This window comes from Pelodiscus sinensis, chromosome 6 (genome assembly GCF_049634645.1).
Source record: "Pelodiscus sinensis isolate JC-2024 chromosome 6, ASM4963464v1, whole genome shotgun sequence".
NCBI classification, from domain to species: domain Eukaryota; kingdom Metazoa; phylum Chordata; order Testudines; family Trionychidae; genus Pelodiscus; species Pelodiscus sinensis.
The window spans coordinates 43,601,570-43,623,826 of record NC_134716.1 but is presented as its reverse complement, the minus strand read 5'-3'; the positions used below and the strand labels follow the sequence as shown (position 1 = coordinate 43,623,826).

At 41.6% G+C, this 22,257-nt stretch overlaps 1 protein-coding gene across 7 annotated transcripts in view; it reads right to left on the bottom strand.

Moving 5' to 3' along the window:
• ERCC6L2 (ERCC excision repair 6 like 2) overlaps positions 1-22,257 on the bottom strand; it is a 126,016-nt gene that overhangs the window by 54,951 nt on the left and 48,808 nt on the right. For all 7 annotated transcript variants that reach the window (XM_075931826.1, XM_075931828.1, XM_075931829.1 and 4 more), the window contains 2 exons: positions 7,545-7,616; positions 5,845-5,990 (listed from right to left, as the gene is read on the bottom strand). In XM_075931826.1, coding sequence (XP_075787941.1) covers positions 5,845-5,990; positions 7,545-7,616 — 218 coding nt within the window. The remainder of the gene's footprint in view (positions 1-5,844; positions 5,991-7,544; positions 7,617-22,257) is intronic.

Sequence of the window (22,257 nt, the reverse complement as noted above, 5' to 3'; positions counted from 1 at the left end):
GAATCCTCCGCTGTACTTTGGAATTTTGGTACTTTTCTTATTAAGAGGATGGAATTCAGTTGCTCTTACCAATCCCTGCAGTCAGACAAAAATAAGTCAACTTGTTTTTCTAATTGGTTTAATAAAAAAATCAAAGTATCTGAAATCTGAAATATAAAGTACACTTCAGATTTCATTAGTGGAAATAACAGACTAAGTCAGAGGAGAGAAGACTAAGCAGGGTATTTTAAAAGAGTAAAAGTTTTATAAAATTATTAGTTACGCTACAATGTTTCAGGAAACAAAGCCCCCACAATGCCTTCATAAACAGAATGTACCTAGATTTCAGAGGGCACACTATAAATGAATACATTTAAAACGGGTAATATTCTAAAGCAGATGTTTAAATTAAACTGAATTATAAGAGCTCTCATGGTTCAGATGGCTCAGCCTAACACATTCACTTCTTTTAAGGATCTTGCACCATTGCCTGACAATAAACCATTATTTTTCAAGAGTTCATGGTATTCTAGGACTGCACATTGGATCAAACTAATGGTCTATTTACTGTTGTATTCTGTCTCTGTGGTTAGTACCACAATCTTCAGAAGTCAGAGAACAACATGCCAGAGGGAAACTTCTATGGAGGCAGTTAGTAATTAATTCTATTCACAGAACTGTCTGATCCTTTCTTGGTTCATAAACTGTCTCAATGTCACTTTGTGGCTGAGAGTTCCACAAACAAGATTACAGAGTACATGACAAATTCTTTCATCATTTTAAAGTCTGTCATCTTTTAATTGGATGCTTCTTTTTTACTTGTATTACAAGAAAGGACAGTAACAGCACCTGACCAACCTAATAATTGTATACACTTTATATTGTGCGCTATAATTTGTCTAATATAAAAAGTTTAATATGAGGAGAGATTTAAAATATTAGAACTATTTATATCCTCATATCATGAACCATCTCATTGCCATTCTGGATTTTTTCTTCTTCCCCTCTTACCTTCACTTATCTCAAAAAAGGAAGTGGCAAGGACAAAACAACAATGCACATTATATTTTCATTATTCTTCTCCATCTCTTATTTTATAGAACCTAACATCTTTTTTTTTTTTTTTTTTTTTTTTGCTTTTGATCTTTTGAACTGTAGATGCAAATTTTACAATAGTTTCATGAGGCAATATACTTAATTTTGAAACCATTAATAGGAGAGGTTGGCTAAAATTATTTCCAGTGCATATGACACTGCAATTATCTCATCCCCATCACTACTTAATTTTCTGGCTTCATAACTGGATTAATATTCCACTTCAATAAAGGGTAGCTCACATTTCTGGTCTGTTTGCATACTCAGGAAGACATCATTGGATTGCATTGAAAAGGTTTTTTTCATTACCAACAGGATAAGAAAGTTGCATTTTAAAACAAATCTTATTTTGAAAAAAATATTGGAAATACCAAAAATCTACAGAAAAGCCCAAAGTCTACAATGGAACACATATTTCCATATTGTGAATTTCTAGTTTCTACTGAAACTTTTCAAGCTTTTCAGACCTCATGGCACTTGCAAGCATCACCGCCAAAACCAAAGAGAGAAAACCCTGCAGATCGTGACTGTTATATGATCCAATAGCCAATCACGTATGAATTACAAGACACACTGTCCATTTCACAGCACTACTTGCTAAGTATGTGAGTTCTATAAGGTAGAAGCTTAGTAGGTCAGCTTTACTTCCAAAGTTATTAGAATTGAGAGTCCTGAAAAGAATGACACAGGAAGTTTTAATTCAACCAGCTCGGCTGCAAAGATTCTAAATTACACGAGACTTTGTAGAAATATAAAGTAATGGGGCATGCCTATAAGAACAAACAAAATACATCACATACTAACTACATTCCTTTATATACTAACTATTTTTGGTATTTTCACATATATAGATATTTTACATGGCCCTCATTACTCTAGCAGCCGAGAGCCTCCCGTTTACTTCAAAAATGTTCTTTGTCCTTCTTAGCTGTCATCATCCAGATGATTTAGGTTTTTTTTTTTTTTTTTAAATGAATCCATTTTGGAGCATGTGGAGATTAGCATGGGAAAGCTGAGGTAGACCACTGGATTTAATATTTGGCTTTGAAGGAGGGGATATTAGTAGTTATTTCTTCCAGCATGATATATTGGAACTTTGGAACAGGGCTGTCCATAGTCCAAATGTTATAGTTCCCTCCCCTTAAAGTAAGTTGTGTCCTAGTCATTACAAGCTGACAGCTCTACTATTTAAGTTTGTAACTCCTGCACAACATAGCACTACTTCTCATGAGATTTACAACTTGAGCTTGTTTGCTGCCAGAACCAGCAATAACTCTAAGCATAATAGCCCATGTTTATTCCTCTCCCAAGACAAATTCTTCTGCCAGCACAGGCTTAAAGTATAATGAAAAAGATACTTCTGTCAAGAAGCTTTTAAAAGTGACAACAGATAGCACATGGGCATATGTCCCATAAATCATACTTGTTTCTTCCATAGAATGTTCAAGTGACCAACCTTGTAATCTTTAACAATCTACAGCTACTGGTCTCCAGAAATTTATAAGCTCGGTAGGAACCATCCATATTACTTATAACTTGTCCAACAGGTTTTTGAAAGTCAGAATATCCACAAGATTACGTTCAAAACTACAGGATGAACCTCTAGTCTGGCACATTCTGCTCCTGCAACATCTGTGGTCCGGCATGATTTTAGTTAGCTGGATGTTCACTTATGGGTGTGACCAAGTTTCCCGAAGTCCCATAAAGTTTGTTTACAGCCATCAGTCCTGCTCTCAGTGTTCTTTGCTGTTTTTAGCTCTAATTTACCCATAAATGTCTTCTAAGAGGCCAGTAAGCAGTGGAATAATGCTGTTAGATTATATTGACCTCCTGTGATTCGGCAAATTCTCTGGTTCGGTACCAGTCAGGTTCCAAAGGTGCTAGATTAGAGAGATTCAACCTGTAGTATTTAAAACAAATTTGAGGATTTAAGATCAAGTTGTTCCAGAGATACGATTTTAAAAGTAAAGTTATATTTATTGAAATACCCCTTTTTTTTCCCAAAACCATGCTATTACATTAAAATGTATACCTTTTGGGTAAAGGATGCAGAAGAAACTTCGGCAAAATGGATTTATTTCCCCAGAACATAAGGTAGAATACAAATTTGGAAACTGTCACTGTTTTAACAATGAAGTCATTACTATTGCTTCATAATTCATTAATTGTATAAAAAGATGCTTTTTCTCTGAAGTTGTATGTTAATTGTACCACTGTGATAAAATGACAAAAATCAAAGCCACTGTATTGAGAACTCGCTCCTTGTTGTTAGATGCATTTTTGCAGTCAAAAGAAAGTTCAAATGGATTTGTCAGAAATCATCATTTGACTCTTTGAAAGCTAAGACTTTCAGAATACATACACGTTGACTGCATAGAGCAGTAAGCCAAAAACTTTGCAAGAAACTATGCAGAGAAAAGTATGATCCAATTCTGTCAAGTTATTACGTGTTTAGAAATAAATAATATACTGAAAAGTGCCATCAACCAGATGACGGCACAAAAGACCTTGGTTTGGTGTGCCTGCACTCTGATTTAAAGAAGACCAAAAACCTCAGTACAGTGCTACGAGGATACAGTACCTTCAGATTTCCAAAGAGAGTTACAAAAGACTCTAACGTGTGATTACTTTATCTCAGGAAAACAGAAATGCATTAATTTCTGTTGTATAATGTGTGTACCTTGAACTACACTTTAAGAATCGCAGAGAGTGCCATTTTGTTTCTCCTAGAAACGTATGCCATGCTGCAAATTATTCCAGGCATGTTTTTCACAAATTTACTCAGTGACATGTGAAACATTATATACAGCTCTGCATAGACAAGATAATCATAAGTTAAGGGTAAGTGAGAGTAAATTGTCCATTAAGTAAGACTCCATTTCCATTCCATTCTTAATTGAATTCTCTATTTCATAATACAGAATTTATAAGATCATGTGGATTAAATTAACCCTAAAGTGTTTAAAACAAATAAGGTTGATAGAACATTCACTGTATGTAGAAAACCTTTATGCTACAGCTACATGACAACAAAAAGTCAACGTAAGCTACACAACTCCAGCTACATTATTCATTAATCAACATAACGTTAGTTAAGTTATTGCGGGCTCTACATCACAGGGAGTCAATGGGGGAGTTTCTCCTGTCAATTTTGCTTACTCTTCTACTCCAGGGTACAGTAACAGGATCAATGGGAGAGTGATCTGTGACTTAACTAGATCTGCTAAATCAACCTCCAGTGGATCGATCTCAGAGCATCAATCTGGGCTATAGTGTAGATGTAGACTTAGAACAGTACAGTTACAGTAACTCCCAGAAGGGTTAGCTCCTGTAATAGATGTTTTTCTTTTAATGTTCTGTTCACCTAGAAGGGTCAAAAATTGCTTATCCTTTCTTATTCAGAAAGTCCCCTGAAATCACTGGAAAGATAATCTAATTAACTGAGATTATGCTCAGCAAAGCAAGAGTGCATCACTAACCTCTTAATTCTTGCTTATGTACCTGACCTGTGAATGTGCCACCTGACAATGGTCTTAAAGGAACTATGATGGCTGAGCACTGCCAGAATTTATCATACTCTGGCCTCTCCACCTCGCTGCTCCCAACATGCACCCATGTGGAAACAGCAGCAAAGGAGAAAGTTATATCGGTTCTACACCCACAGGAGTTTCTCTACTGCTAGAGATTAGCAGGAAGCATCCGCACCGTTTGCACCCCTGCCTGGGCACAGTAGTCAGCTGAGCTAAAAGATAAAGGATTATGTAACTAACCAAATCAAAAAGACAAATATGGATTGAAACACTATTTTCATAATTTTTGGCTGAACGTGTACATCTCATTAGTCTATTCCAATAGAATTCACTATTCATCATAAATTGATGAAAAGATTCCTTTCTGGTGTCAAAAATGAGTAAAATTTTATGGCATGATAGAGAAATGTTTCTCAGACACACTTTGAGAAAGCTGCTACTGGGGCACTCCAGTTTGTTTACTTACCGGCTCCACCACCACAGAGCCTCATGGCTCCCATTGTGTGCAGTTTGCAGCCAAGGGGAGCTGCAGGACGCAGCGGTCTGGGCCATACCACTTCCTGCAGCTCCTCTTGGCTGTGAACAGCAAACTGCAGCCACTGGGAGCCATGAGGCTGCGTGCCTGTGGAGCTGGAAAGTAAGCAAACCAGAACAGCCTGTTAACAGCTCTCTCAAACTGGATCTTCGGCCTACTTTGAGAAACACTGTTTTAGAGGTAAGTGGTTTAAGGGGCAAGGATTAAGAAACTGGGCTCTAAGTGCACATATAAAAAATTCAGGGTAAAATGTAACTGACACAAGTACGGCTTTTCATGCATTCACTATGCACACACACATTAACTCACATGCTATTACTGGTTTTGCACACACAACTTAAGAGCTTAGTTTTTGAAAGTTTGTCTCTTTAGGAACAATTTATGGTTCCCCACCATCTTTGGCTAGCCAAAGATTTAAAACCATCATTCACCAGTTTGAAATCTCAATGAACCCAGTAAAGAAGAGAGTGAAGGGATGTGAAGAATAAATTTAAGTGTTATGACCCATTTCAACTATAGTAATCTTAATGCAAGATGGATGCAGCTGACACCACAGTCTCGTAATTTCTGGACAATAGCGTTCTTGCTCCTCCTCCAGGAAGTACCGTCACCCAAGATCAATCAAGTGAATGCACAGTAACTTTACTACACGTCTCTAAGTATGTAGGTGAAAGCCGACATGCAATACAAATTAAATTCTCTTACATTGTAGAAACAAGGCAAATGTTAACATCTTGCATGCTATTGAACTCTCTCACTATCTTGACCCGGTCCTCTGATTTTGTATTTCCATCAAGTCTTCGGTAGTCTAGCCCAGATGCCATACAGTACTGTTCCAGCACATCTAGCAACTGACAAAAAAGATGGGGGAAATCAGGTATTATTGGGTGTATTTTAAAATAAGCATTGTAGCAACCACAGAAATCAGGTATTCTGAATAGCATTTCTAACAGCCCACAGACCATTTGAAAGCATATATGTTTCTCACTGTTGATATTTAACATCCTTTCCCTGCTATTCTCCAAGACACAATTGGTTTCCTACTGTGGCATCTAAACCCTTATATTTTCACTTTTTTTTTTAATTGAAAGCAACACAAGATACAAAATTAAAGCAGAGATCTTGAACTGTCACTGTCGATAATCTTTTATACTAGCATGCCAAGTATTTAGTTAGATAATCTTGTGTTACAGTTTGTATAAATTCAGAAAGCACATTAGACCCTAACAAGAATATCACATGCAGGGCTTACGCTTCACTGCATTGTTAGCTTGATGTATAACTAGAACGTTGTTACTAACACAACTCCCACTTACATCAAATGTCTAGCTCAAATTAAGATGTGCTTTATACTCAAGATAGCCTGCCCACTGGAGACTGTAAGTTGATGCATCAGTGAGGCTGATGCTTGATGCCAATGCATTGGGGACTTTTAAATCTGCTCTCCCACTATGAAATCTGGTCTTTTGTGCAGCTTTTACTCTACATTATACAGAACGCATGGGAGTCATCAGTGTTTCTCAAATTGGGGGTCCTGAGCCAAAAAGGAGTTGCAGAGGGTTGAAAGGTTATATAGGGAGGCTGTGAATTGCCACCTTTACTTCTGCACTGCCAGTAGAGCTTGGCAGCCACAGCGCAGCAGCTGATAGCCACATGCCCAGTTCTGAAGGTGGTGCCTTGCCACCAGCATAGCAGAAGTAAGAGTGGCAAAGTCGTGTCATGCCACCCTTACTTCTGTGTTGCTGCTTTCAGATCTGGGTAGCCAGAAAGTTGCAGCTCCCGAGGGCCCAGCTCCGCAGGAAGCACTGCAGCAGTAAGGATGGCAGTTACCACACATGCCATCTTTACTTCTGTGTGGCAGATCTGCATCCAGAACTGTGCTCCCGACTAGTAGCCACTGCTGCTCTCCATCTGCCCAGCTCTGAAGGCAGTGCTTCTACCAGCAGCAGGGAAGTAGTAAGGGTAGCTGTACCACAACCCCTCTCCCCCCCACAACAACCTTGCGACTCCTTCCCCACAACTCCCTTTTGGGTCAGGATCTCTACAATTACACCGCCATGGAATTTATATATCTGAAATAATGAAATATAAAATTTAAAAATCTCATGACCATGAAATGGGCCAAAATGGGCCATGAATTGATAGTGAGTGGAAATAACTAACATTCCACTGAAGACAGGTCCAAAGAAGAAAGGAAATTACTTTATTTGTCCTTGCCACTGTCCTTGAGATAACATAAGGTTTCAAGGTATTTTCTTTAGTACTGTACATTGTCCATATCAACACTATTTCCCATAGTTCACGAGAGAAAGAAAATATGGTTGACAGCTGCTGATGTCCCATGTGCTTTATGCCTCAGGCCTTATTGCTGAGGTCAGTCATGATGCAAGTCATATGGAGCTCACCTTGGTGGAAAAGGAGAAGAGAAGAACTTTATCTTTGTTTTTTCTGAAATGATTTAAAAGCTGCTGAAGGACCTGGAAATGAACCACAGAACAGCAATCAACTGACTTCATCTCCAGTACACCTCATATATATACACTTACGTTTTCTAACTTTAAAAAGGATAAGTTGTAATTGTGGTCTGTATTTAATACAATTTTCTAAGGAGAGCAGTAACTAATCGCAGGTTTTGCAAGCCTAATATAATTTCCACGTATCATAAATGTCACTACAATAATAAAGAAGATTCTAAATTAAAAAGCACACACTTTTAATAAACTCCTTCTCATCAATGCATTATGAGAAGGTAGCTTTAAAGTATCACACTAACAAAAGTTAAGTTCTAAAAGAGCTATTTGTATCTTTCAAGTTATCCTTTAACTAATAGTCTACAAGGCTGTAACAAACACTACCTGTCTACTGTACTAACTTGGGTTGTTTGTTTGTTTCTTTTAAATTAATGAATCTGTGGAACAGGTCTAAACTTATTTAAGTTTGCTACACTACCTCTAAGTGCAAAACTTTTTGGAACTTCTCTTCTGAAAATAATCAGTCAGATGTATGCCCCTCTGCCCCTCCTCTTTTCTATTGCTCTGTTTACTGTAGGCCCCAGCTTCCCAGACTCTGCACAGACCTTGAAATGCCAATAATCCGCCCACACACAATGTTCTTCTGGTAGGGAAGCAAATAATCCAGGCCTTGCATATAATAGTGATACAGTTATTTTCAAAAGAAGCATGTCCACATCTGGCAATGGCAGTTTCAGAGTACCATGCAGAAGCAATACACAAAGGGGAAAAGGAATTTTCTCCACCATGTATGTAACCTTCTCCCACTGGGCAATAAATATTTAAATACATGTATTTATTCAGCGAAAATTACTTAAACTCTTACAAATTTCCACTCAGGTTTCACTAAAAGTGTAACCACTCTTCTGGATAACTGTAACTGGATAACAGTTCTTGAACAAAAATACTAATATCACAGTCATAACACTTTCTATATTGTAGTGTCATTCAATTACTGGGTAAATAAGAGGCACAAATCAGATAAAGTTGAATGTTTTCCACGTGTAACTATAATTTGTAAGTTGCGCAATAGACAAAATAGGCCTTATTTTACCAAAAAACCCACAAAAGATATTATTGCTAAATGTTTTATGTTTGAATTTTGTGTAATTACATTAAGAAAGAGGACAAAAATATTAGCTGCATGTTTAAGCTGTAATAGGAGTGTCTTCTGTAATATTATTATTAGAGTGATACATTTGGTCACAATTCCCTACAGGAGATAGTGCAAACAAATACACTCAGTTTGTTTAAACAAAGTGAATCAATGTCATGTCTCCTGGGATTTTAAGTATTCTGGAATATAGTTACACTTATTTCACAAACCAAATTTGTTTTGTGCTAAAGAGAAACAAAAAATATGTGTTTCCACAACAGAATACTATTTTAAAAGACAGATGTTTTGAAAAACACAAACTGGGTTAGCACATGCAAGCAAAAACAATGTTATAATTAATATATATTTTTTCAGTATGGTATGCATGGATTTAACTCCCATCAGGATTATTAGAAGTCCTAAAATTAAATTACCATATAGCTAATTGATATTTACCTTTAAGATTTCAACTACAAACTATATTGTGTACAGCTGCCAGTCTTGCTTTTGATGTTTTAAAGACAGAAACACAGATGTTTAGGACCAGAAGGGACCTCAAGGGGTCATCTAGTCCACTCGCCTGCATTTAGGGCATGACTAATTTAAATACCAGCTTCATTTTATAAACCACCCGTCATCCCAAATTATGCCTGTTTTATTTGTATTTACATGGTGGTACTGCAGACAGACTTGCACTTTTCTGCTAAAATAAAGAAGAAAATAAGAAGCCAGTAAAATCAGTGTGTTAATCAGAGGTATATATTCCTAGGAGATGTATACTTACTAAACAGAAGGTTTCAAGAAGTTGCAACTAATGGATTTTTATGGAAGTATTATAAAAGCAGTTTTAAAATTACAGTTTATTTCTGACAGGTATTTAATATATTTTTATTTGAAAGTTATTTATAGTGAACATTGGCAGACTATTACTCACAATTTGAAGGAAACTGATAGAGGAATTGGACAAAACAAGGTTTTGGTGCATGTGATTATGCACTGCACAACTTAGAGAGCTATGTAACCATTGTATTTCACCACTCTTGCTCCCCCTCCAAAAAGTCAAGGATATTTTTGTGTAGAGCACCATTTACAAGCATGAAATCTACAACTACTGTACTTCAAAAATGACAAGCCACTTTCCTTTCATTACACAATTTTCACTTCACAAGCAAGGTATATGGATTCTCACAATACATTGTCAGGCATTATTTCTTGAATGTTCAACTACACCACATCTAAATAAATGGTTCTATGTTATATTTATTGACAAAAAAGTCCGAATGGGTGAAATTCATCCTATGACAGAGGATTTAGCTAGGCAAGATTCTCTAACACACCATATAAGCTCTATAGGTGGGTTGCAAATGAGGCAGGTCAAATAAAGCATCCACCAGGGAAGTATCCAACCCCTGCATATTGCAAGTGGGTTTCTACATCCCCTCTGAAAAAGACAGAGCAGCTCAACACGGGTAGGCTGGTCTTAGTTGGATCCAGTGGCCCAAAACACATATGAAAGGACATGGTAGAGGCTGCTTTTTCAACTTTAACTGTATTTCTACAAAGTGATATACCAAAAGCAGAGGGGACGAATTACAAGTCCTGTGGAATACGTATGCATGCTTGTACCCATAGCAGCTGCACTGACGGAAGCACAAATACAGTTCTTCCACTCCCTGAGATATACACCAAAACAAGACACAAAACACTTACAGTGAAAAAAATTGTCCCCAGCTCTCCTGCTATGCAATTTATTCTACCTAGGGATGCAAATGTTTAACAGGATTTTGGAAAATTCTATAAGTGTAATGCCAAAATCTTCACCTTTGCTATATATCTGAATATGTTCATCTCCAAAAGGCTATGTCACTTGTATTCCAGTTTCTGATTATTCTAGATAAAGTTAATTTAACCAATTGATGTGAAGAGAGCTGATTAGGTCTATATCCCCAGAACTTAAATTTCTATACATTTTTAAATCTCAGAGGGCTAGCTATGTTAGTCTGTATCTGCATCTGACAAAGTGATTTTTACCCATGAAAGATTGTTATTCTTTAAGGTGCCACAGGACTCATTGTTTTTGTATATATTTTAAAAATTATCTTTTCTAGAATTGAAAACAGAATGCTATTCAGTGTATGGGGGAGGGTGCCTATTAAGCAAGCACATACAAAAGCAAGTATCTTCCACCTCTTGTGATTCTACTACAAGAAAATCTTTAACAGCCACGTTTCTGCAAGTTTTATTATATTTGATCAAATTTATTTCCCCACTGTTATTTTTTGTTTTATTATTGACTTTTAAAAAAGTATTTATAAAATATCTTCCTAGTCTTAGTTTATGATGGCTTCTTTCTGTTCATTTTTGAGCCTTCCAGAGGTCGCCCATATGCCTCTTCTCACATCATAAAAAATTACTGACAGCTCATCAGTATAGTAGTTTTTAGTTCTGTTGAGAAGGCAACACACAGAGGGACATAATCAGAGAGAATAGTCTGATCAAGAAGAAGCTGACAATAATATTTGTCAAAACAAAACCATTTATTTGAAAATACTGTACATTTCAGGTCTAAACAGTGGCTATGGGTCACGACCCTGTTTTAATGGGTTTGCCAGGAGCTGGCATTATACTTGCCGGGGCTCAGAGCCAAAGCCTGAGCCTCAATGACCATGGCCAAAGTCAAAATCCTGACGGCAGGATTCAGGTTACGGGCCTTTTACCTGGCGCTAAAGCCTTTGAGCTTCAGCTTTGTGCCCTCCTGCTGCTGGTGCAGCAGCACTCAGATGGGTGGGCTCAGGTTTGGGTCCCTGCTTCTGGGGTAATGCAGTAACTTGTGTTGTTAGAAGGGGTTGCAGTGCAATGAAATGTGAGAAACCCAGGTCTAGAAGAACAGGAAATATAGCTCTAATCTGTAATGATTATTCAGTTCACAGACAAGAGCTATCACCCAAGATGACACATTCAGAACATTTCTTGAACCTAATCTATTTTCCAAAATATTAACAGACAGTGAAGTTGCCGCTATTTTATAAATACAGTGCACCAAATATCAAAAAGGGTATCTTACTGTCAAAACATTTAAACGTAATAACCTTAACACAAATGTTATTTTTCGATTTACGTCAATCTGACTCACTATAGAATGAAGTCAGATTCAGTACTGATGCACTCGAATGTGTTTTGATTTTTAAAACTGAAATAGTGACACAAAATATTAAACATGCAAGGACAATAAAATGAATTTCCATAATCCATGTCAATTAAAATGTATCATTTTCTCCAGCAGAATTTCCAAGTCTGAAAGCTGAATCCAAAATTCTTGTAAAGAAAACCAAATCGCATCACATCAATATATACAGGCAGTCCCCGACTTACGCGGATCCGACTTATGTCGGATCCGCACTTACGAACGGGGCTTTCTGGCCCCGGAGCTCACAGGCAGCGGTCAGCCACCTCGACCTCCGGGGCGAGAAAAGCTGCTCCCGGTGCCCCTGGTCTGCTAGGGACCGTCTCCAGCAGACCAGGGGCATTGGGAGCAAACCCGCAGCAGTGGCGGGGTCCCCCGCTTCTGAGGCATGGCTCTGGCAAAGCCTCAGAAGCGCGGGGACCCCGCCGCGGCTGCGGATTTGCTCCTGGTGCCCCTGGTCTGCTGGGGACCGTCTCCAGCAAACCAGGGGCACCGGGAGCAAAGCGGTCCCGCGCCAGAGCAAAGCCTCAGAGGTGAGGCACCCCCTGCTGCCACTTTGCTCCCTGTGTCCCTGGTCTGCTGGGGGATGGGGCGCAGCTAGTGTGCCCCCCCCCCCCAGCAGACCAGGCTTTTGTTGTGGACCCTGGGGCAGAGCAGCTGGGGCGCTGCCGGTTGGTCCCGCAGCGCCGCTCTGGGCACTACTGGACCAACCCGGCAGCACCCCAGCTGCTCTGCCCCAGGCGTCCTGATTCAGCCGCTGCTGGTCAGTTTCAGCAGCGGCTGAATCAGGACGCCTGGGGCAGAGCAGCTGGGGTGCTGCTGGGTTGGTCCAGTAGCGCCGAGGAGCGGTGCTACTGGAGCAACCCAGCAGCACCCCAGCTGCTCTGCCCCAGGCGTCCCACAAGTCAGCTGTTGCTGAAACTGACCAGCGCTGACTACAGGAAGCCCGAGGCACAGTTGCTCTGCCCCAGGCTTCCTGGAATCAGCTGCTGATCAGTTTCAGCAGCAGCTGACTTGGGGTTCTTAAGTTGAATCTGTATGGAAGTCAGAACTGGCGGTCAGTTTCAGCAGCGGCTGAATCTGGACGCCAGTTCCGACTTACATACAGATTCAACTTAAGAACAAACCTACAGTCCCTATCTTGTTCGTAACCCGGGGACTGCCTGTATTAAAAGTCCACTCCTACTCATTCTATATACTGACCAGTATCCCTCTTCCATGAAGAAAGGGATGGCACTGAATACTTTAGGAAATGTTGTTCTACAATGAGATGCATTTCCTGAAGTGATAAAAAATATGAGTTCTCCTTGAGACAGGAAGTAGTTATTTTTCATTTAACCAGGCATTTCATTCCCTGACACTTAGATAATCTAATTTTTTTAAAATTAGAGATTGCAACCATGCATGTAAGGGGGTTAAAATGAAAACAGTCAGTAAGCAGGTTTCTGCAGTGATGTCAGATCATTAGTACCAGAAACTATCAGGCATGATGGAGGATTGCATAACCGCAATCTACCGGGATCTCTTCAAAGCATGTTTTAACAAAACTGCCTCCTATGGTAGCAGTAAAACAAAACAAAGGACAAATTTTATGAAGCAGTCAAGCGAAGCTAAAACTAACACAAGATCACTGTTTCTCCTGTTTTTCCTCCAACAGACAAAGGGGAAGAAAACAACCACGTTTCAGGTGACTACTGCCAAAACGTGCTTGTACACTGTTGACCCAACTCCCCAGCTTGCCTTACAATACACTTTAACAAAAGGGCACATTAATTATGCTTTATTTTACTAAGAAAAATGAGAGCCAAAAATGAAAGTTAAAATAGCCAAAAATCACTCAAACATTCTGACTTACAGATCCAGTAAAAATGAAAGGCAGAATTCCCATTTAACAAAGGAATTCTTTTCCAATGGAAACCATAAAAAAAATCTTTAATTTTAAAGAATCCAATGGAGCTTTTCAATATTATTGTACCTTAAAGCACGAATTCATAACTATAATCTGTGAAAAATTACGATTTCTTCAGTCAGCTTCTAAAAGGAGGAATGTTTTACCCACATCTCTCAGAGAAATGCCATTTTTTCCCCAACATACATGGAAGTTTCAGCAGGCACCAGACAGAAACATGGATATCATTCTTATTATTAGTCATAAAATAGATCCCTCTCTCCTTTATGAAGTTCTTCACATTAAAGTGAGTTTTATAAGAATATCTGCTTGTTTTGGAAGTCTGATTTTTATAATTATCTACTTTCTGAATAAAAAAATACTTTATATATTTTTTAAATTGTCACAATAAACATTCTGATTGTTTCCCTTTGAAAACCAGTTGGCCATCTCCAACTCAAACCCAACATCACTATCACATTCCTGCAATAAATGATATGGTCAATAACTCCTTATAATAGGATTGTACTTTGAGATTCTAATTATATGACTATCAGATCCTCTAGGCATATTAAAATCTTCAGTTTTGTTCACAAAATTCTTCATGTAATTTTATACATTTTATCAAATGTATTTCATTTTGCATTTATTACAATATTAGTAACCTTTAAGATCTTTAATGCAAAGGCATACCAAGAGAACTTTCAAGATCTGTAAGAATCAGAGTTTTAATGGCACTGTCGTGCTCCTTGGTTTGAAGGGAATGAGAAAGCACTGTGCTGCAAGCCTGGAGCAGCCCCCGACCTGTGTCAGGCCACCGGTTAACCATAACTGGTAACCATCACCCAGCCCCTAGTCTCTTTCCTTCTGGAGACATGGCTTGAAATTCTGAATTTGCTCATAAGTGAAAATTAATTGCATAGCATTATCGCCTACTTCAAGATTTTGGCACAACTAGGAGTCTGAGATAAAGAGGTTCAGAATAAGAAGGGTTACTAATCAGGTGTGCAGAACTATGAGGGGAATATTATACATCATCTAGTTGTGGCACATTGAGTTAACTGCTATTAGTCATTCTCCTCCAGAATGGGAGATATCTTTGCCACTGCATTATCATCAATATTGCTCCTTCAATAGTGCTGAAGTGTTTTAAGGTGTGACAGATTTCCCTCATTCCCTCTAATATCCTACCCCATTGCTATCCGACCTTAAAGCAATAATTCTGGCCTTCTCTTTCCTTATCTTGATCAACACCTTGGATATTACAGGAATTGGAGGAAACATATACAAACCCAATATCAAATAAGAAAGACATTTCCCAAGAAATATTGCCTCAGTCCTCCTCTCAAGCAGAAAAGGAAGCACTTCCTGTTTCTGGCCAAGATGAACCAGTCTATCTGTGTCAACACTTAAATATGTTATGGCATACAATGGGATCTACCTCCCATTTGTAATTTTAAGGGAAGAGGTCTGCAGAGGGTATCTGCAGTGATGTTTTGAATGCCTGGAAGGTAAACTGCTTGAGATTGACTCTGGAACTGATGCATATGCAATCTCAAAAGGGATTCATCTGTTAGGATGCTGTGAGGGTCTTTTCAGCACTCAAAGGACTTGTTAACAGAAGGAAAAAGAAGTTACTCACCTTGTGCAGTAACAATGGTTCTTTGAGATGCGTGCCCCATGGGTGCTCCACTGTAGGTGTCAGGCTTGTCCCGGCGCTGCAGATCGGAGACCTTTTTCAGCTGTAGTCCGCCAGATTGCGCATACGCGAAGCACATCTCGTGCCTTTTGTGCCGTTTGTGTGCGCGCGGTCCGGCTCCCGCCAGTTCCTCCTGATCCTCTTGGTTTGAAAGACATAAGAAACAGATACTCCAAAGAGGGGAGGAGGGCGGGTCGTGGAGCACCCATGGGATATGCTTCTTGAAGAACCATCGTTACTGCACAAGATGAGTAACTTCTTTTTCTTCTTCGAGCAGTGTCCCATTCACTGTAGGTGAATTTACAGCAGTAACCCCTGTAATGGAGGCGGGATTCGTAGCTATCATGCTGTAGCTGTGGAGAGGACTGCTGATGCCACTGCCGTACTTGGTAGAAGAAGGTTGGAGATGGCATAGTGTTTAGCGAACGTGAAGTCCAAAGACCATGTAGCAGCCCTTCAAATGTCTCTCAATGAAACCCCTTTCAGGAAAGTGGTTGACGTGGCTATTGCTCATGTTGAGTGAGCTCTCAGTGCATGTGGTAAAGGTCTATTTTGCAAAGGATTACATTTCTTTATGCAGGCGACGATGATTGATGAAATACATTGTGCCAATAAGGGATGGCCCATAGAGCACTCAGCCGTGAATAGTAGTAGCTTGTGCGACTTCCGAAAGGATCTAGTTCTGTCTATGTAGAATGCCAACACTCGCTTCACATCTAAGGTATGGAGGTGTGCTTACTCCATCGAAGAATGAGGTTTAGGGTAGAACATGGGAAGGACTATTGGTTTGTTTATGTGAAACTCTGAATTTACTTTGGAGAGAAAAGTAGGCTGGGGGCGTAATAAAGCTCCCTGAGGGGTGAATATTGTGTAGGATGGTGAAGCTGATAGGGCAAACAGTTGCCCAACTCTCCTTGCAGAGGTTATCACGAACAGGAAGATGACCTTCATTGTGAGTGTGTAGGTCACGTGTTGCTAAAGGTTCAAAGGGATTCCATGTTAGAGCGTTCAGGACTAGCTCCAAATCCCAGGGGTCTGCAGGCTGTCTTTGGTGTGGAAAGAGATTAGCCATCCCCTTCATAAATCTCTTTGTCATGGGATGTGTAAAGACTGAGTAGCCATCTACTGAATGATGGAAAGCAGTGATAGCAGCTATGTGTACTTTAATAGAAGCACAGGTAAGGCTGGAGTCTTTAAGATGTACGAAATAGTCCAGAATCCTGTAGATAGGGACAGAGTAGGGATCTAAGTGCGTCCCAGAACACCATGAAGAAAACCGTGTCCATTTATGAAGGTAAGTGTGGTAGATTTTCTATTATGTAATCGAACGTGTTTGACAGCTTGCGAACATATCATCTCTGTTTATTGAAACCAATCAGGTACCAGGCTGTCAGTGCGAGGTGGTTGGTCTGTGATGAATCGAGTATCCGCAGTTCTGTGTGAGCAGCTCGCAGCATCTGGGCAGAGGATATGGAGAGCGAGCTGATATGCGATACAGGTAAGGGAACCATGTTTGTCATGGCCACAAGAGGGCTATAAGAATCACTGTAGCTCTGTCGATAGCTCTCTTTTCCAGGACTCTGAGGATTAAGGATGTGGGAGGGAAGGAATATAGAAGATGGTGACCCCAACTACACAAGAAGGCATCTCCCATGGAGTTCCGCCCAATCCCACCCTCGAGCAGTATTGGGGGCATTTCACATTCAGACTTGTGGCAAAGAGGTCTACTGATGGGAACCCCCCAGCAACGGAATATGATGGAGAGTACTTCTGGATGTAGCTCCCACTCGTGGCTCATGGAGAAATGTCTGCTTAATGCATCAGCTGTGGAATTCTGGAGTACGGGGAGAGCCTCTGCAAGAGGGGAGATTTTGTGGTGATTGCACCAGTTCCACAAACATATCACTTCGGCGCAAAGGAATCGGGACCGAGCTCCTCCCTGTCTGTTTATGTAATATACAGTGGTCATATTGTCGGTGAGGAGTCATATGACTTGGCCCTGGATAACGGGGAGGAAGTGTTGGCAGGCGTTGTAGACCGCCTGTAGTTCCAGGAAACTGATGTGCATCAACGATTCTTTGGGGGACCATAGGCCCTGCCCCGTTTGTGTTTCAAGTTGGCACCTCACCCAAGGAGCGATGCATCGGTAGTCAGCTGCATTGTTGGCTGGGGATGATGAAAGGGTATGCCAGACATCAGATTGTCAGGAATAGTCCACCAAGTCAGCGAATTTTTGACAAAGACAGGGATTGTAACCGTCCTGTGGGTATTCGAGGTATACACTGTGGCTATCCAGTGTTGAAGGTACTGGAAGTATAACCTCGTGTTTTCCATGACATACATCCCATGAGCTGTAGACAGTGGAGTATAGATGTTTTGGGACTGGTAGAAAGTATTTGTATCAGGTCTCGGATTGTTTGAAACCTGGTCATTGATAAAGGGGTCAAGCTTTGGTTGAGTCGAGGTGGGCACCGATGAATTGTATTGGTGGGGCATCATGCCTGACTTCAGAATATTGAGAATCAGACCTAATGCCTTAAAAACTGCTCTCGTGGTGTTTGTGGCATGAAGCGCTTCTGCTGACGAAGGTGCTCTGATTAGGCAGCCATCCAGATAAGGGAATATAATTATACCCAGACAACATAGGTATGCTGTAACCACCGCCAGAGTCTTGGAGAAAACCCTGGGAGCTGACGAGAGACCGAAGGGCAGGACCTTGTATTGGAAATGGTCTGCACCTATTTGGAAACAAACCTTCTGTGGGCCAGATGGATGGCCACATGAAAATACGCGTCCTGCAGGTTGAGGGACATGAACCAATCTCCGCTGTGTAGTGCTGGGATGATTGTAGCTAGGGTAACCATACAGAAATGTTGCTTTCGAAGATATCGATTTAAGCCTCGAAGGTCTAGAATCGGCCTCCAACCTCCCAACTTTTTGTCGGTTAAGAAGTATCGGGAGTAAAAACCCTACCCCTCATCTGGAATTTTCTCTATTGCTCCGATGCTGAGTAGACGAAGTACTTCTTGTTTTAGCAGAGATTCATGAGATGGGTCCCTGAAGAGGGATGGGGTGGGAGGAGAGGGAGGAAGCAGTGATGTGAAGGGGATGGTGTAACCTAGCTCAATGGTTTGAAGGACCCATCTGTCGGTGGTGATATGGGCCCATCGGTGTTGAAAAGGCCTTAGACGATGGTGGAATAAAGTGTCTGCAGCACGAGTGTGATTGTTGAGTGGTATGGTTCTCAATCCCTCGATCGAAGCGTCAAACCTGTTGTCTGGTGTTGTGCTGGCCAGACGCTTTTGGTGGGGGTCGTCTTCTCTGTTGATGCTGTTTGTTGAGTTGCTGGTCATGCTGTCTATATGAGGTCATTTGGTGGGAAAACAGTCTTTGCTTTTGGTATGGTGTGTACCTCTTACGCCGGTAAAGTGGTGTGTACATCTCAAGGGTTCTAAGTGTGGTTCTGGAGTCCTTACCTGAGGGGAGGACTTGGTCAGTTTTCCTCAGAAAAAAGACTCTGCCTGTCAAATGGAAAATCTTCAACTCTGGACAGGAGGTCTTTTGGGACAGCTGCCTGTTGTAGCCATGACACTCTGTGCATGACCACTCGCCATGTGTGCTGTCTTGGTGAGTGCCTTTAATGTGCTGGAGAACGTGAGGGTGGCTCCGGGGAGAAGTGCATATGGTCTGGGCTGGGTGAAAGGGCTGGCAGTTTCTGTGCCTTTTGGCAGCTGGTGGTGTGAGCAGGAAATTGTTCCAGTGAGGTTGAGGCCAGAGTGGAGATTTCCCTGGGCATAGGGTGTCGTCTGTCATCGATATAACTGTGATTATAACTATAGGAATGGAAGACTACAACTAAATGAGTAACTACCAAACTGACTGAATTCTCTCTCTCTCTCTCTCTCAATCCTGACAGGAATCTGAGGAGAGAGGGCTCACTCTGTCTGCAACCAAGGATGGTCAGGAGGAACTGGTGGGAGTATTAGCAGAATTGTATTAATTGCTTAATGAGCCTAATGTTTGTAATGATATCTGATTATGTAATGAGCCTAATATGTATTAGCCCTATAACACCTATGTAGTAAAACTGATGTATTAGACATTTAAATCAATACATGTATACGTCATCACATATTTCAAAAAATTGCTGAGTCATGCTGACATGTTTAAATCTAAATCATTCCAACTGTAAATGCATATTCATGGGTCAGAATGTTGACCACATGAATATTCATAAGGATAGACGGTTTCTCATGATTATGCAATAATTGTTTTAAACTCATGCAAATATCGCCTCTTGATTAGCCAATCATTTTAAAGTCAAGCTCTCATACATATTCATGACCATAGCCTATAAAAGCCTGTGCAACGCATACATTAAGCGTTGTGTTGGGTCATCGGGAATAGGCTAGGTTAGCATAGTGTATGAGAGACTTGCTGATTGGATCGAGTTGTCCCATGCGCAATTGATTTAGAGACAATGTGGTAGTTTAAGGTTAAGAGGATTGACCAGACGGAAGGTCTGAGTCTTCCACTTTAGGTTTAGTTTAGTTAAATTAGCATTTTAGATAGATTAGTGTTTCATCGTCATGTTCTGTGGAGAGAGAGCGCAGTTACAAGCGTCTGCAGCCTGAGGCGGTGAAGAGGAACTGGCGGACGGCCGGACTGCGCGACAGAAAGAGCGCGAAAGCCGCGAGCCTGTGGCACATGCGTGGTCCAGCCAGATACTGCTACTGACAAGTCTCCATCTGCGGCGCCGGGGCAAGCCCAGCACCCATAGTGGAGCACCCGCGGGGACATCCCCGAAGAAAAGGAAGTTACTCACCCTGTGCAGTAACGTTTGTTCTTCGAGATGCGTGTCCCGTGGGTGCTCCACTGTAGGTGTCGGCTTGTCCCGGCGCCGCAGATCGGAGATTTTTCTAGCCGTAGTCTGCCGGACCGCGCATGCGCGAAGTGCGGCTCGTGCCTTTTCGCGCCGTTTGAGCAGCGCTGGTCCGGCTCCCGCCAGTTCCTCCTGCCTCTTAGTCTGAAAGACAGATAATAATAAATTCCGAAGAGGGGAGGAGGGCGGGTCGTGGAGCACCCACGGGACACGCATCTCGAAGAACAAACGTTACTGCACAGGGTGAGTAACTTCCTTTTCTTCTTCGAGCAGTGTCCCGTGGGTGCTCCACTGTAGGTGAATGTACAGCAGTAGCTCACGAATGGAGGAGGGTTCGGAGCTATCGTGCCGTAGCTGAGGATAACACTGCTGTCGCCACCGTGGAATCAGGTATTATCAAGTTTGGGACAGCGTAATGTGTGGCGAATGTTAAATTGGAAGACCACGTAGCAGCTCTGCAGATATCTATCAAGGGGACTCCCTTGAGAAAAGCAGTGGATGTAGCCACCGCCCGAGTTGAATGAGCCCTCATAGTTGAAGGCAGTGGTTTCTTACGCAGTTCGTAACATGACCTTATGCACTGTACAATGGAAGAAGAGATGCGTTGGGCGGACAGTGGGTGACCCTTAGAACGGTCCGTCATTGATACTAATAATGCATCCGTCACACGGAATGGTTTGGTCCTCTCGATGTAAAAGGCGAGAGCCCGTCTGACGTCCAAAGTGTGTAGACGTGTATGCTCTGGAGACGCATGCGGTTTAGGGTAGAATACCGGGAGGATTATAGGTTCGTTAATGTGAAATCGAGAGACCACTTTGGGACGAAATCGCGGTAATGTTCGGAGTATTACTGCTTGGTGCGTAAAGATCGTATATGGAGGAGAGGCTGACAGCGCAGCTAGTTCACTCACTCTCCTTGCGGAAGTGATGGCTAGTAAGAAAATGACCTTCATGGACAAATCATATAAGGTACATGTGGCGAGCGGTTCAAACGGTCTGGCCGTCAGGGAATTGAGGACCAACTCAAGGTCCCAAGGGTCCGCTGGTTGAGTAAAATGCGGGTAAAGGTTAGACATTCCTTTCAAAAACCTCTTAGTTGTTGGATGAGAAAATATTGAGTATCCGTTAATCTGCTGGTGAAAGGCTGCGATTGCAGCGACATGAACTCTGATGGAGGTGCAGGTGAGGCCTGACTCCTTAAGGTGTACGAGATAGTCCAGGATATATTGTAAAGGTGAGGAGACTGGGTCCAGGCCCTTTTGTGAACACCACGATGAGAAACGTGACCATTTAGAAAGGTAAGTAGACCGTGTAGAGAGTTTTCTACTGTTCAGCAGAATGTGCTTGACCGACTGTGAGCATAGCACCTCTGATTGTTGGAACCAACTAGGTACCATGCCGTGAGCGCGAGATGATTCACCTGCGGGTGAAGCAGGGAGCGACGATTCTGCGACAGGAGATCGTACCGAGGTGGCAGAGGAAATGGAGGATACCTCGACATGCGATGTAAGTATGGATACCATATTTGTCTGGACCAGGCTGGGGCTATTAGGATTACTGTGGCCCTGTCTCGTATTATTTTCTCTACCACCCGTGGAATTAGAGGTGTGGGTGGGAATGCATATAGTAGGTGACGCCCCCAGTTATATAGGAAAGCGTCGCCCTCTGAACTCTGTCCGATGCCCGCTCTCGAGCAATACCGAGGACATTTCGCATTGCGAGACGTTGCGAAGAGGTCCACTACTGGGAAACCCCAACGTTGGAATATCGTCGCAGTCACGGTCGGGTGTAGCTCCCATTCGTGATTGGGAGAGAAGTGCCTGCTGAGGGCGTCCGCCCTTACATTGTGCTGACCGGGAA